Here is a 12,982-nt window from a genome sequence, read left to right on the forward strand (position 1 = left end):
GAAGCGACGGAAAGGCGGGGCGCGCGCAGCCGTGTGCGCAGGCGCGGGGGCGCCGCCTGTCGGCCCTCGCAGTGGGTCGCGCTCGGCGGTCCGGGAGGGAGGCTCCGCGTCCCGAAGGGGCCGGCGGTGGCGCCGACGGCTGGGAGAGCGCCGCCGCCATGAAGAAGAGCGCGCCGGGCGGCCCGCCCCGCCTGACCGCAGGTACGACGCGCCTGTGCCCGAGCCGCCTGGCCTCCGCGGGCCCCGAGGCCCCGCCCCTGGGCGGGCTCCAGCAGGGGCCGTCCTGAGCGCCTGCGCTGCGCCTGCGCCCCGGGCCCCCGCTCTGCGCCTGCGCCCCGGGCCCCCGCTCTGCGCCTGCGCCGCGGCGGCTCTGCGCCCGCGCCCGCGCCCCTGCCGCCCCTCCGCCCCTCCGCATCCCGGGTTTCCCGCCTCCTGTGGCCTCCAGGACCCCGCCAGGCCGGCCTCGCCCTGTGAAGCCCGTTGGGGCGGCCCGCGAGGCTCGCCCGGGAGCCGAGGACCCTGCGGTGTGGCCCCTTCCGCCCTGGGGGCGGCACTGCCCTAGCTTCTCCCTGCCAGGGCTCGGCCCGCTCCTCAGAGCCCCCCAGGGTCCGCCCTCCACCCCGGGGCTCCCCTCCTTTCCTCCCACTGCGTGATGCCCGGGCCGTGTGCCCGCTCTGCCCCCGCGGAGGCCCGAGGAGGGCGGCAGGGGAGAGCCCAGCGGGGCCCTTGGGGTGGCTGACGGGCCTCCCCCGCGCTGTCCCCGCAGGCTGTCTGCCTGTACCGCTGTTCAATCAGAAGAAAAGGACCCGGCTGCCCTTCACGTCCGGCCCGGGCCCGGCTGCATCGGAGCCTCTGCCAACAGGTGAGGAAAGGGCGCGTGTCTCAGGTGGGCAGGCTGGGTCCAGGGGCAGCTCTTGTGGAAACTGTGATTTCGGGGCAGCCAGGTGGCACAGGCCTGGAGTCAGCCTCGGACAGCCGCTTTACCCCATTACTTTAAATAAATAAAAAATTTTAAAAAATAAAGAAAAAAAAAGAGGCCGGCTAGGTGGCACAGTGGATAGAGCACCGGCCCTGGAGTCCAGGAGGACCTGAGTTCAAATCCAGCCTCAGACACTTCATAATGACCTAGCCGTGTGGCCTTGGGCAACCCACTTCACCCCATTGCCCTACAAAAACTTAAAAAACAAAAAACAAAAGAAACTGTGATTTCAACTTTGTTGTCCTTTTTCTTGTTTTTCTTCCTTTCCCTCCCTTTTTGTTCTTTCCACTCCTCAGTTCCTCCACTCCTCAGACCAGGAGTTGATCACCTAGCAGTCAGATTTCTTTGTTCCCTCTGTGAAGATCACTTTCTTTTTATAGTACATAGGATATTTTTGTAAGAATCTCTGCTTGTTTAAATATTGTTTTTAGAATGTTCTCAGTAGAATGATGTTTCTCCTTTTAAATCTGTGTTTCTATTCTGCTCAGTCCAGGGCTTATCTAAGTTGGGCCTCCCAACTAGGAGCTCTTAAAATCATTTTCTTTTCATTTACATATTCATGAATACACACAACATATTCAAGTATTCCACTGTCTGAATTCTCTGAATTTCATGGAAACAACATGAAGGAAGAATTTGTTCATTCTAGTGGACCAGCTGTGGAACTGCCTGCATCAGGAGGTTGTGAATTCCCTGTTACAGGAAGTTCTAAAAAGGTCTAGTGACAATTAGTCAGGGCAGTGGGAACTTCTTCATTGTGGGGAGGCTAGATTCTATGACTGCTTAGGGTCCTTCTTGATTCATCCATCCTTAGATTCTGTGAGTGGGAATTCAAGTCAATATACATTTTTAGGTTGAATGTAATGGACAAATAGCTCATCATTGTCAGAGCTGTACATAATGCTAATCTAACCTTTTACAAATGAGGAGCCTAAGGCCCAGAAAAGGTAGCTGATCCACCTCAAGTTGACCTGCAAGAATCAAGAGAAACAAAATTCAAATACAGTCCACTGTTACTGAGATGGAGACTTTGAATCAGAAGAAGATAACAAGATTAAACCCAGGGTGATATAAAAATTGATGTGAAAGTCTGAACTGTTTCCTAATTAGCTCTCCTTCCTTGACTGCTGTTACCATCTTGATGATGAACCAGGGTCATCCCATGAAGGTAGAAAAGCTCTGGGTTAGGGCTAGAGTTAGGTTAGGGAGGTATAATTGACTTAAACTGAAAGGATGAATGGGGTGAGTAAAGAAGGTGCCAGTCTGTTCGCAGATGCTTCAAGACCTGAGAAAAAAGACTGGGAAGAAACCTAGTCCAGAGATTGTTGATGACCTTTCCATTAAATGGCAACATTAGAAGCCAAATTGTACGGTGTTAAGAAGTGAGTGAGCGAGAAATGACATGCAGGCAAGATTTCAGAAAACCTGGAAAGGCTTACATGAACTGATGCTGAGAGAAGTGAGCAGAACCAGGAGAACATTATATCCAGTAATAACAACATCATGAGACAATCAACTATGTTAGACTTAGCTCTAGCAATACAATGATCTAAGACAATTCCAAAGGATTCATGATGAAAAATGCTTATTTGTTTCCAGAGAACGAACTGAGGGAGTCTGAATGCAGTATGAAGCTATTTTCACTTTATTTTTTTCATGGTTCTTTTCTTTTCAACAGTTTCTTCTTTCCCAACATGACAAATACAGAAATATGTTTTATGCACATATATAATCTATATCCCTCTGATCCAGCAATACTACTGTTGAGTTATATCCCAAAGAGAACAGGAAAAAGGGACAAAAATATTTATGGTAACTCTTTGTGGTAACAAAGAATGGAAATAGAGGGGATGACCATGAATTGGGGAATGGTTGAACAGGTTATGGTAATGGAATATTATTATGCTATACAAAATGACAAGCAGGATGGTCTCAGAAAAATCTGGGAAAACTTAAATGAACTGATTCAGAATGAAGTGAGCAGAACCAGGAGAACATGGTTCAGTAGCAGTCTTGCTGTAATGACTTGGCTATTCTTAGCAATATAGTGGTCCAAGATGATCCCAAAGGACTAAAGATGAAGCATGCCATCCCTTTCTAGAGAAAGAATTGATAATGTCTGAATGCAGACTGAAACATATTATTTTTCACTCTTTTTTGTTGAGTTTTTTTGGTAGAAAGTAATATGAAAATCATTTACATGATTCCACATATTTTTATCAAATTGCTTACCCTCAAAGAAGGGAAAGGAGGAAGGAGGAATAGAATCTGAAACTCAAAACTTAAACCCACAGTGAATGTAAAAAATCATTTTTACATGAAATTAGATGAAAAAATATTTCTTGAAATACTTGTTGACAGACTTTAAAAAAAAGATGCTGGGGGATGATGGAAGCAAGAGATTGAAGAATGAAAGATTGTGTCATCAGTTAATCATAGCCAGTGGCAGTCAGGCTCCAGAAAAATAGAGAAGACTAAAGTTCCCAGAATGGCATAGGTTTAGGAGGGTAAGACCCAGGGAAAATGGAAAAATAGGAAATGAGGGTCAGGAGAGTTTCAGAGTTCTGGATTCTGGAGCGGGAGCCCTTGTAGGGAGTCTAGAGACCTAAGAGTAACCAGACCTGTGTGCACTAAAAGAGATGCTAGCCACCTGGTCCTCTCATTACATTCTCTAGAGGGCTCCCCAGTGTTTGAGTGCAACAACATCTTTAGAGATCTTGGTGCCAAGAACACCCTGGACACATCTGTGACCGTGGTGTGCTGCTGCTGCTGCTTGTTGATTTATCCCGAATGGGTCTCCGGTGCTCTTCTGTGATCCATCACTCTGTTTCTCTGGAGGTTGTAGCCAAAGAGTCACTGGAAGGATGTTGCCCTTCAGCAGATGGGTTAGTGTTTCCCAGAGAAGCTTGGAGCTGTTGAAAAAGCTGCCAAACTCAGGGCAGCCTACCTTTCTGCTCCCAGTCCCTGGCCTGTAAGAGCTAGGTGCCTCAAGACCTGCTCAGCGTGTTGCTTGTCCATCTGGAGGCATTTCAGTTAGGTATCAGTCACCTTACTGCTGCGGTCAGTCCAATGAAACCCGAGGCACCTGGAGGAGTTCCAATCTCTAGATAAGCTCTGTCCTATTTGGACTTAATGCAGCATTTCAGGGTGAACCCCTCAGACCAGCACATTCCCTGAACTAGGAACAGAAGGGAAGGAAGAATTGAGGAGTTCTGGTGAACCCCATTGACTCCATCTTGGGACAATGACTTTCCATTCAATTCTGCATCTAGACTGTCTGGTGAGAACATTTTTTTTCAATTATGGAGAAAAATGTATTGCATTGTTTGTACCTAGCCCTATGAGGCTGGGATCTAAATTCCTTCTACCTGCTGCTTAGAGACCCTTACCCAAGGAACTTGGTCATGTTAACCAGAAATCAGGTCAGATGTGAAAATTATTATAAGAATTTTTCTTGCAATTATATATCTCAAGCAACCTATATGTCTTGTCTGAAAACTGGCCCTATATCCATCAATAATGATTGTTTCCTTCCTTTTATTGAATATAGACTGTTTGAGGGAGCAGGATATCTCTTTTTCTAGTTTCAGGGAATATACCTGTTTGCTCTCTCCCTCCCAATTCGAAAAGCCCCTAATCTCATCCAGTTAGAAATCAGATTGATTTTGTATCCAGGTTAAATGTTTTAATTAATTGGTTTTATTTGACTTGTTTTTTAATACATAAAAATCTGTCTGACACCAAGAGAATATCACCAAAAATCTCACAGATGTCTGTGAGGATAATAAGTTACAAAAGCCAGGATGTCTTGTCTTTGTAGAAATCCAAAATGTGCCAACCTATTTACAGGAAGGACAGAGAGTTAGACAAAAGGAAAGGAAAGACAAAAGGTTAAAGAAATAACATAGCAACCAGGAAGGTCCTCTGTACCTGCTTGAGAAGGTATACAGTTCTTCCCCGTGCAGGTGGGGAAAAACATATGGAGGTGATTGTGACCCCAGCTAATGATTGGCACAAATGGGGAGGAACAAGCTTTTTCAAACTGCATTTAAGACCAGCCTTTCTGTGATTTGGGGCCCCTCTTCCCTTGAAAGAGGTGGTCCTTTTGTTAAGATATCTTAATAAAAGCCATTTTAATCGCTCTGGGCTAAGTATTTATGAGCCATTGATAACACTCTGAATTCAGAGTGTTTGACTGACTGTTGACCTGTTTATTATTCCTATTTTGCTAATAAATTACATAGCTTGGATTGTTTTCTCAGGTATTAGTAATTATCAACAACCTCCTCCCCCTTTTTGCCCCTACCCTTCAGTTTCCTTCTCTGTAAAATGAAGGGGTGGACTTCAGGAGATGCCTTCCAATTATAAAGCCCATTGTTTCATCAAAGAGAAAATGTCATGCTTTTCTTTTCAATAAAAACAAGGAAAGAGGAAGCAAGATAGTTTCCTCTTCAACTTCCCAAGTCAGTGGTTTGGATGTTAATGGGAGTGAGTGATAAGATATTGTATTAGTTCATGGGATAGGTGAGGCAGGGAGAAATAAAAATCTGCCTTGGAAGCATCTTGCCTCTTTTGAACATTTGCCTATTTATCTCTCTGTTCTTTAGATTTCGCCTGGGAGATGATGATGCCAGAAGAGCCACCATTAAAGAATATGATGAATTCTGGGTAACTAACTTTTTGGGGTTTACTGATGACTTGTATATACATTTATCTTACATTCTAAATTTGTAGTGAGATCATTACTACTTAATTATCAACATTTAGAAATGTTTCTTTGGGAGTTTTTTTGCACTTAATAGTATTTTATTTTTTCCAATTACATGTAAAGATAGTTTTTTCAACATTTCCCTCCCTCTGTTTCCTTCACCCTCCACAAGACAGCAAGCCATCTGATATAGGTTAATACAATCATTTAAACATTTCATTAGACATTTTGTGAAACAAAAATCAGAACAAAAAGGAAAAACAATGAGAGAAAAAGACAAATTAAAAAAGTGAAGTTAGTCCACTGTAGTCTGCATTCAGACCATGGGTGTGGGGGGCCTTTTCCATCACAGATCCTTTAGAGTTGTCCTTGATCACAGACCTGAAAGGAGCAGAGTCATTTACAGCTGGTCATTATTACAACATTGATGTACAATGTTCTCCCGGTTCTGCTCCCTTCCCCCTGCATCAGTTCATGTCAGTCTTTCCAGGCTTTTCTCAAGTCCAGCCTCTTTAAGAAAAATATTTCTTTGAAAGGCAATCGTCATCTGCTGTCCTCCATCTGAAACAAGAGAAGGGGTTTAACCCTGACCCACTGGATGAGCCAGGAAGTCATCATTGGAGTAGTTGGAGGTGAGCTGAACCTCAGTCTTCTCATCTTAAAAATGAGGTCATACTTGGTAACATAAAGGACATTATTAATAGGAATTGTTTGGCCAGCATTTATTAATTCCCTGCTGTGTGGCAGGCAGTGTGCAAGGTGCCGGACATACCATGACAAGCATGCTCCCACCCTCTAGGAGAAAAAGCCCAGGCTCTGGGGAAACTAGGGAAGGCTTGGTGGAGGAGAGAAAGGTTAGCCAGCTAAGATGTCCGGGGAACAGCTCGAGGTGAGATTGATAACAATAAGTACCAGTGGAGGGAAGCCATAAAATGACAGGCAGGCTGCTGAGAGGGGTAGTTTTGTGGGAGTAGGGGAAGATTAATATTAGAGGACTAGAAGCCAATTACAATTTTCCAGGTGAAAGGGGAAGAGGGCCTGCAGTGGGGAGTGGCCAGTTGTTATCCAGTCAGATTTGTCCTGGTGGGTAGTTTGGGGAGGGGTCATGAGGGAGGTCTCTTAAAAGTTCACTGGTGCCCTGCATGAATCAGGAATGTTGGTAGCAGAGTAAGCCAGGATCAAGTAAATCAGGAGAGAGAGAGGATAGTATTGTTTGTGAGACTGTAGGGCCTTGAATGTCAGGCAACCAGAAAGGGCAGACTGGAACTTGGGCTAGGGCTTGGGAGTCTATATTTGGTCTTAAAGAGGAGAAGAAACAAGGGATTGGTTGGTTGAGGGATGATAGAGGACACTTGGACATGTTTGTAAGCAGCAGAGAAGGAGCCCATAGGTAGGGAGCCATTAAAGATGGGGGGTTAGACCCACCTATTCTCCCCAGTTCAGTCATGATGAAGGAGGCAGGATCTTGGTGGTTGTCAAGGGCTGGGGAGGAGGAGTCCAGATGCCCAGTTCTAGACAGGTAATTAACCTGTCCCACCGTCAACAGCCGTATAGGCTCAGAGTTTAGGAAAGTCTCCGTCTCACCAAAGTAATTCTTCCCATTACTCAAGGATCTAGGCAAATCAGGAGCTTCCAGCTTGTATTTCTTTCTGATGTTCTTGCCCCTTAACAGAGAGAGCTGAAGAAACAATGAGAGCTTCAGGAGGAGGTCCCCTGTGAAGGAGTTGGGAGGCAATAAAATTTCTGAGATTATATTCACCCAAACCTTGACCCCTACAAGATGGGTTAATAATCAATTTGATTAAATAAATTAAGTATTTTTTAATGATTTGCAACAATTTTTGATGGTATTTCAAATGTTTGCTTTTAGAATTTTGACCATTTTCTTGAAAATGTGAAAACTTGAAAAAACTGCTTCCTCAGGTTAAGAGAATTAGACAGTATTCAAAAATCACATTATATACACACACATGTGCCATTATATGGCCCACTCTTTATTTCCTTGTTTTGTTTTGATGGTATAACTATTACTTGAACCTAAAGTAACTCACCAGTGTTTTAAAAGCTCCTTCCCTCCAAAAAGCTTGCCACCAGGGATGAATTTTTATCTGCAGCAGTTCATACAGGGCTCTTTGAGAATGGTTCCTGCCTTAGGTCCTGTTGTCTGATTGGATGGTCACTTGTTTTTCCACTGTAGCCTCAGTACAAATAGTCATGTGTTCCTTGGTCTTGAGTGTGTCAGCATTAGGAAAGAAAAGTGCATCCTTTGGAGCTCAATGGTAGTTATTTTGTGCCTGGCTTAGCCATGTCATGAATTATTAAGTTTTACCCTGTTCATTACTAAGTGACCATGGGGGAAAATCCTGTAATGTTAGATTTGCTGAAGTGCCCTGTCTTTCCATATTTGCATGTCTTTCCACTCACGTAAAACAACCCCAGAAATGTGACTGGCTCTACTTGAACTCACTGGTACTTGGGTCTCTAGTCCATATGGGCTCCAGATCCTGGTGCCATGAAGCTTCGCAGGGTAACCTTGCTCTCCTCTGCTAGTCGTAATGGGGAGGCAGGGTCAGCCTTGCTGGTGTTTCTTTGTCCTAATGTTTAAAATACAGGCATCACCCTTCAGTTTGGAGAGCTCAGCTTGCTTCAGGCCATTATATCCAGGGATGCACCTCCAGACTTGGGGAGTAGTGGGCAAGGGTGGGGGGGCATGAATTGAGATCTTGTACTGAAGTGTTTGCAAATCAGATAAGACCTCTGTAGAAACCACTATCAAAAAATTGTCTCAGCTATAGAGATGACAATGCAGGGGCTTGGAACCAAAACAAGTTTACACCTCAGAGGAAAAGCTCATCGTTGGTGGCCAGCACTGGGCCCAGGCCTGGTCCGATGACTCTGGAAATGAACCAACAATGGAGGCAGTCAGACTATGCTCAGGCACCTGGTGCGCAAGTGCTGGGGAACAGCAGCAGCAACAGCAGCAGCAGCTCATTGCATATGGCGAAATGCAATTCCCAACAAAGCCAACTTAAGAGAAAAATGTTTGGTAGTGGCCTGAAAGAAAACACTGTGAAGGTAAATTCTAGGTTCTTGGCAGCCCCAACCCCTCTGCCATTCTAGGGGAGTGGCTCCATGACTGACTTCATAGAAATGGAGTTAGCTCCACATGAACCATGACAAGCAACCTTCTTGTTAAGGTTTAAGTTTTGCTTGAGACACATTTCATTTCCTAGAAACAAATAGCAAATGATAAAAATGAAAAAGATGGATGCTCTTGGCACCAACTCTGGTGGCCTTTATTAAAGTCAGATACCCGAGCCTGTGGACCCACATCTACAGCAGTATCCACAGCACCCCCAGCTCTGTCCCTGACTGGTGACTAATTACTTCACTCTCTTGTGGGGTCCACCTCTCCCAACTTCTCCCTGACTTGCTCTCTAGGTAACCTAGCAAGCCAGGGCCATTCTCAGCCCAGAGGCTGGTGAGAAGACAGCTGCTGAGCCTGACCTCTGGCAGGAGGCAGGGACTGGAGGGAGCTTCTAGTCCTACCCTCTTCTTTTACTCCCCTCTGTTAGGAAATGCCAGGATGCCAGCTTCTGCTAAAGGAAGATTATCCTTCTCTTAGAATACTCCCTGCTGTCATTGAGAGTATGAAGCACTGGAGGGATCAGGTGCCCAACTGCCTGCTGCTCTTTGAAGTGTTAGGTGCGTGTGGGTGCAGAGAAAGTGGAGGGGGGGGGGGGAACAAAAGGCAATTTGGGCCAAGGGAAGAAAGGAAGAGAGAAGGCAGGGAGGAACAGGAAAGAAGACAAGGAGGAAGGAATAGAGGAATGGGGAGGGAGAAAGAGATGGAAGAGAAAAGGAAGGGGGGAAAGGAAGGAGAAATGGAGGCAGGAAGAGGGAGGAAAGCAATAATAAAGGAAGGGAGGGTAGGAAGAAGAGGGGGAAGGAGGAAAAGGGAAAGGAAGGAAGAAGGAGGGAAGGATAGAGGGTGAAAAGGAAAGGAAGAAAGGGGGAAGAGGGAGGGAAGAAGGAATGGAGGAAGGCAAGAAGGGAGGGAGGACCAGATCCTGGACTCAACTCTGGGGATGCAAAACCCCAAAAAAACAACAGTCTTGTATTTTCCCAAGGGAAGATTGGATATTAAAATTACTCATGTGTAAGGGGGGCGGTTCTAATTTAAAGAAAGTATAGACCCCGAACTGACTTAATGACCACATTTGTCCTTATGGGATAGAGGGAGCTGCACTCAGGGTAGGATTCAACCCAACCCTAAATATGTGAAATGGGGTCATTGGCTTGGGCCTAGTGGGAATGATGCCATTACTTGGGAAGAAGGCTTGTCATCTACACTCATGGGGACCTAGCTGTATTTGGAGGATCTGTCTGTGTTCTATCAAGTGACCTTCAGCTTGTGTGGTCCAAGTGTACTTCCCTGGAGATGAGCTGAACTGGGCCTCAGCCCGGGGCTCTCCCGATCTAGCCCACTTCAGGTTCCCATCACCAGCTTAGCCTGACCTGGCAATGTGCTTCTGGCAGTCACTTCTATACCCTGCCTTATTGGCCTCATTGGAGGGCCTGGGGTGGGGAATCTGCCTAAGGAGAGTCTACTCATCACAGCTCTCAGGTGGTACTCTTCAGCTTCTAAAGCACTCTTCCAGAAAATTGGGGAATTTGGCAAAGTTCAGAAATTCTTGGGAAAGGGGAAGATTGAGAGTTAGTTGGTTTGAGCTACCTGCAGATTAAACTACCTGGGGCAGCTAAGTGGTCACCCTGGAGTCAGGAGTTCAAATCTGGCCTCAATCACTTAATTACCTAGCTGTGTGGTCTTGGGCAAGTCACTTAACCCCATTGCCTTGCTAACAAAAAACAAAAAGCAAATTAAACGACCTGTTGGCCATTCCCTGAAGCCCATTCACAGGCATTATTGAGCTGATGTACCCCTGTGGTCTTTTTGCTTCCAAGCCCTGTCTTTCCCTGGGAGTCAGGTTCTAGAAGGCTCCTTTCTTGAACCGCAAAAAGTAGTTATTAGTGGTCAATTCTGCAACCTAGCATTTTGGTTAAAGCAGAATGCACAAATTGAACCCTCCACACGGGGATGGCAGCCTGAGCTCATTCACACAGGATGATGGAGGGTGAGTTCTCCCTTCCCAGGACTTTATAATGGGCAAAAAAGTAGTACCAGAAATCCCTCACCTGGCTCAGGGTCTCACCAGCAAAGTCACTAATCTGGCCTTTACTCCCTCCCTAGGCCCTTGCAAATCCCTGGCAGATTCCTGAGGTCCATTCCTGGGTCAAGTGTTTGTTGACCTGGTCACCATGACTGGATCTTGTGCATCTTCTCAGCTAACATACTGAGGCAAAAAAATGGTCTGAGCATCTGGAGGCCTTCAAAGGCACCCCTCACAGTCTTTGGGGTGGGCCTTCTCTTCACTGAGATGGTTTTCCAGAGGACCAAAGGAGTAATGGCAAACCTTCTCCAACCCTGGGTGTCCCACCCCCTCCCTTCTGTGCCATTTTCTCCAGTCCCAATATGGACAAAACCCCAGGGTCTGGAGCTGGAGATGGGTCCCCCTTAGTGGTTAATGCTGGTTTGATTTCATGGTGTCTCTTTCCTCCCTGGGGGCAGCCGTTCTTGACTCAGCTGTTACATCAGGTGCACAGGGTGCCAAGACCTTTCTTCTGAGAGATGGAAAGAACACTGTGCCTTGTGTATTTTATGAAATCGTGAGTATTTGTTCAGAACCTATTTAAAGGACCAACCAAGTAGGGAGGGGGAAACTTTTCTCCAGTAATCCAGATTTCTTTGCAAATGAGTCCAAAGATGAAAAAAAATCAAATGTTCTCCTTTGCAGCTTTTTATTAGTGGAATCATATAATATTATAGTTCGAAAAAAATACATTTTGGTTACACAAGTACAGGCATTAGACTACAATAAGGCAACAAGAGTTAGGGGAAATTGTTCCAGCTTAGGAGGACGCAGGGGCTGAGATCTGTACTGCTGGAGGGCCAACCTGGGAGCCTGGATTCCTCATGGAGGATAACCCCATAATGAACAGATGAGAAAAGAAGGTCCTCTGCACTGCTGGCATTCTAGTCTGAGTGGTGTCCTCATCTTGAGGAATAACCTTTAAAAGTTCAGCCACGTTTTTCCTACATTGATTCTTGAGTTTCAGAGTTGGAGGCTATGTGACCTTGGGCAAGTCACTTAGTGCCATTATTCCCATCCGAACCTGTTTTATCAGATCCCAACAACTGATCCTTCAGAGACCTTGCCCTTCATCTCTCGGGCCTCCATTTCCTCATCTGTGAAACGAGAGGGTCAGCCTGGATGGCTTCCAAGATGGCTCCCAGCTCTCCACAAATGACCTTATGAAAAAGTTGGCCCCCGATTTGATGGGAAATCTCAAATTGACATGAGCAGAGAATTTTTTTTAATCCATTTTTAATCTTGCTTTACTGACAGGACCGAGAACTTCCGAGACTGATCAGAGGGAGAGTACACAGATGTGTGGGGAGCTATGACCCCAAGAGGGGCCTCTTCAAGTGTGTGTCAGTCAGACCTGCATCTGCTGCTGAACAAAATACATTCCAAGAGTTTGTCAGGACCGCAGATGCCACGATGTCCTATTACGCTAGTGCTCGGAGTGAAATGTAAACAATGCATCCAATGTCCTGTGGAGCTCCAAGGGGCCATTCCTGAATATCCCAGTTTAACACTGTTAAGTTATTTGAAGGTTGGATTTTTGTTCAGTTATGCCTGACTCTTTGTGACCTCATTTGGGGTAAACAGTTTTTCTGTAATTTACCACAAAGGTGGGTTTAGAATAGATTAAATTATTTTTAGTTGTATCATCCGTTGTAAATAAAGTGTCTTCAGCCTCCATGATGTCCTTAGAACAGTCAACTACTGTTGCACTCCTCATTCCATGGGATCCTTATCTATATCCTCCCATCCTTACTCCATTCAGAATTGACTCAATACCCCTGACCCTTTGTTCAGGCCTAGAAATCTTGTTGGAGCCAGTAATGCTTCCAGAGAAGAACCTGGGCCTGGGAGCCCAAGGAGGGCAGCTCTGCTTGGAGAATGGGAAAGAGCCTTGACCCTGGGATCAAGCCCCCTCGCTGGCCTGGGCTTGGCATCTAAGCCACCTGAATTGCTTTGACCCTCTGTTCTGTCTTTCAACTCCCAGGATAAGAGGCTGTTGTGAGCACAGGGCTGTGTCCTCCAACCATCCTCAGAGGCCTTCTGTAGGCATTAGAATCGACCATCAGTCATCCCTCATTGTCCCTC

At 45.9% G+C, this 12,982-nt stretch overlaps 1 protein-coding gene across 2 annotated transcripts; it reads left to right on the plus strand.

Annotated features, from left to right (window-relative positions):
• The first annotated feature begins 6 nt into the window (after nucleotides 1-6).
• Nucleotides 7-12,595, plus strand: SPATA22 (spermatogenesis associated 22). Of its 2 annotated transcripts, none has more exons than XM_074190533.1 (8): nucleotides 7-201; nucleotides 767-862; nucleotides 5,587-5,647; nucleotides 6,224-6,319; nucleotides 8,477-8,762; nucleotides 9,263-9,392; nucleotides 11,317-11,414; nucleotides 12,155-12,595. In XM_074190533.1, exons 1-8 carry the CDS (start codon nucleotides 159-161, stop codon nucleotides 12,344-12,346), a joined length of 1,002 nt encoding a protein of 333 aa, XP_074046634.1. In that variant the 5' UTR covers nucleotides 7-158; the 3' UTR covers nucleotides 12,347-12,595. The 2 variants fall into 2 exon arrangements, with proteins under 2 accessions (XP_074046634.1, XP_074046635.1); XM_074190534.1 differs by having other exon boundaries at nucleotides 8,483-8,762.
• The last annotated feature ends 387 nt before the right edge of the window (nucleotides 12,596-12,982 follow it).

Source organism: Macrotis lagotis, chromosome 6 (genome assembly GCF_037893015.1).
Source record: "Macrotis lagotis isolate mMagLag1 chromosome 6, bilby.v1.9.chrom.fasta, whole genome shotgun sequence".
Classification (NCBI taxonomy): domain Eukaryota; kingdom Metazoa; phylum Chordata; class Mammalia; order Peramelemorphia; family Peramelidae; genus Macrotis; species Macrotis lagotis.

Coding starts and splice junctions, on each gene's coding strand:
- SPATA22 (XM_074190533.1), top strand. CDS start 159: ATGAAGAAGAGCGCGCCGGGCGGCCCGCCCCGCCTGACCGCAG. Junction 202..766: donor CCCGCCCCGCCTGACCGCAG/GTACGACGCGCC, acceptor CTGTCCCCGCAG/GCTGTCTGCCTGTACCGCTG. Junction 9,393..11,316: donor GCTGCTCTTTGAAGTGTTAG/GTGCGTGTGGGT, acceptor CCCTGGGGGCAG/CCGTTCTTGACTCAGCTGTT.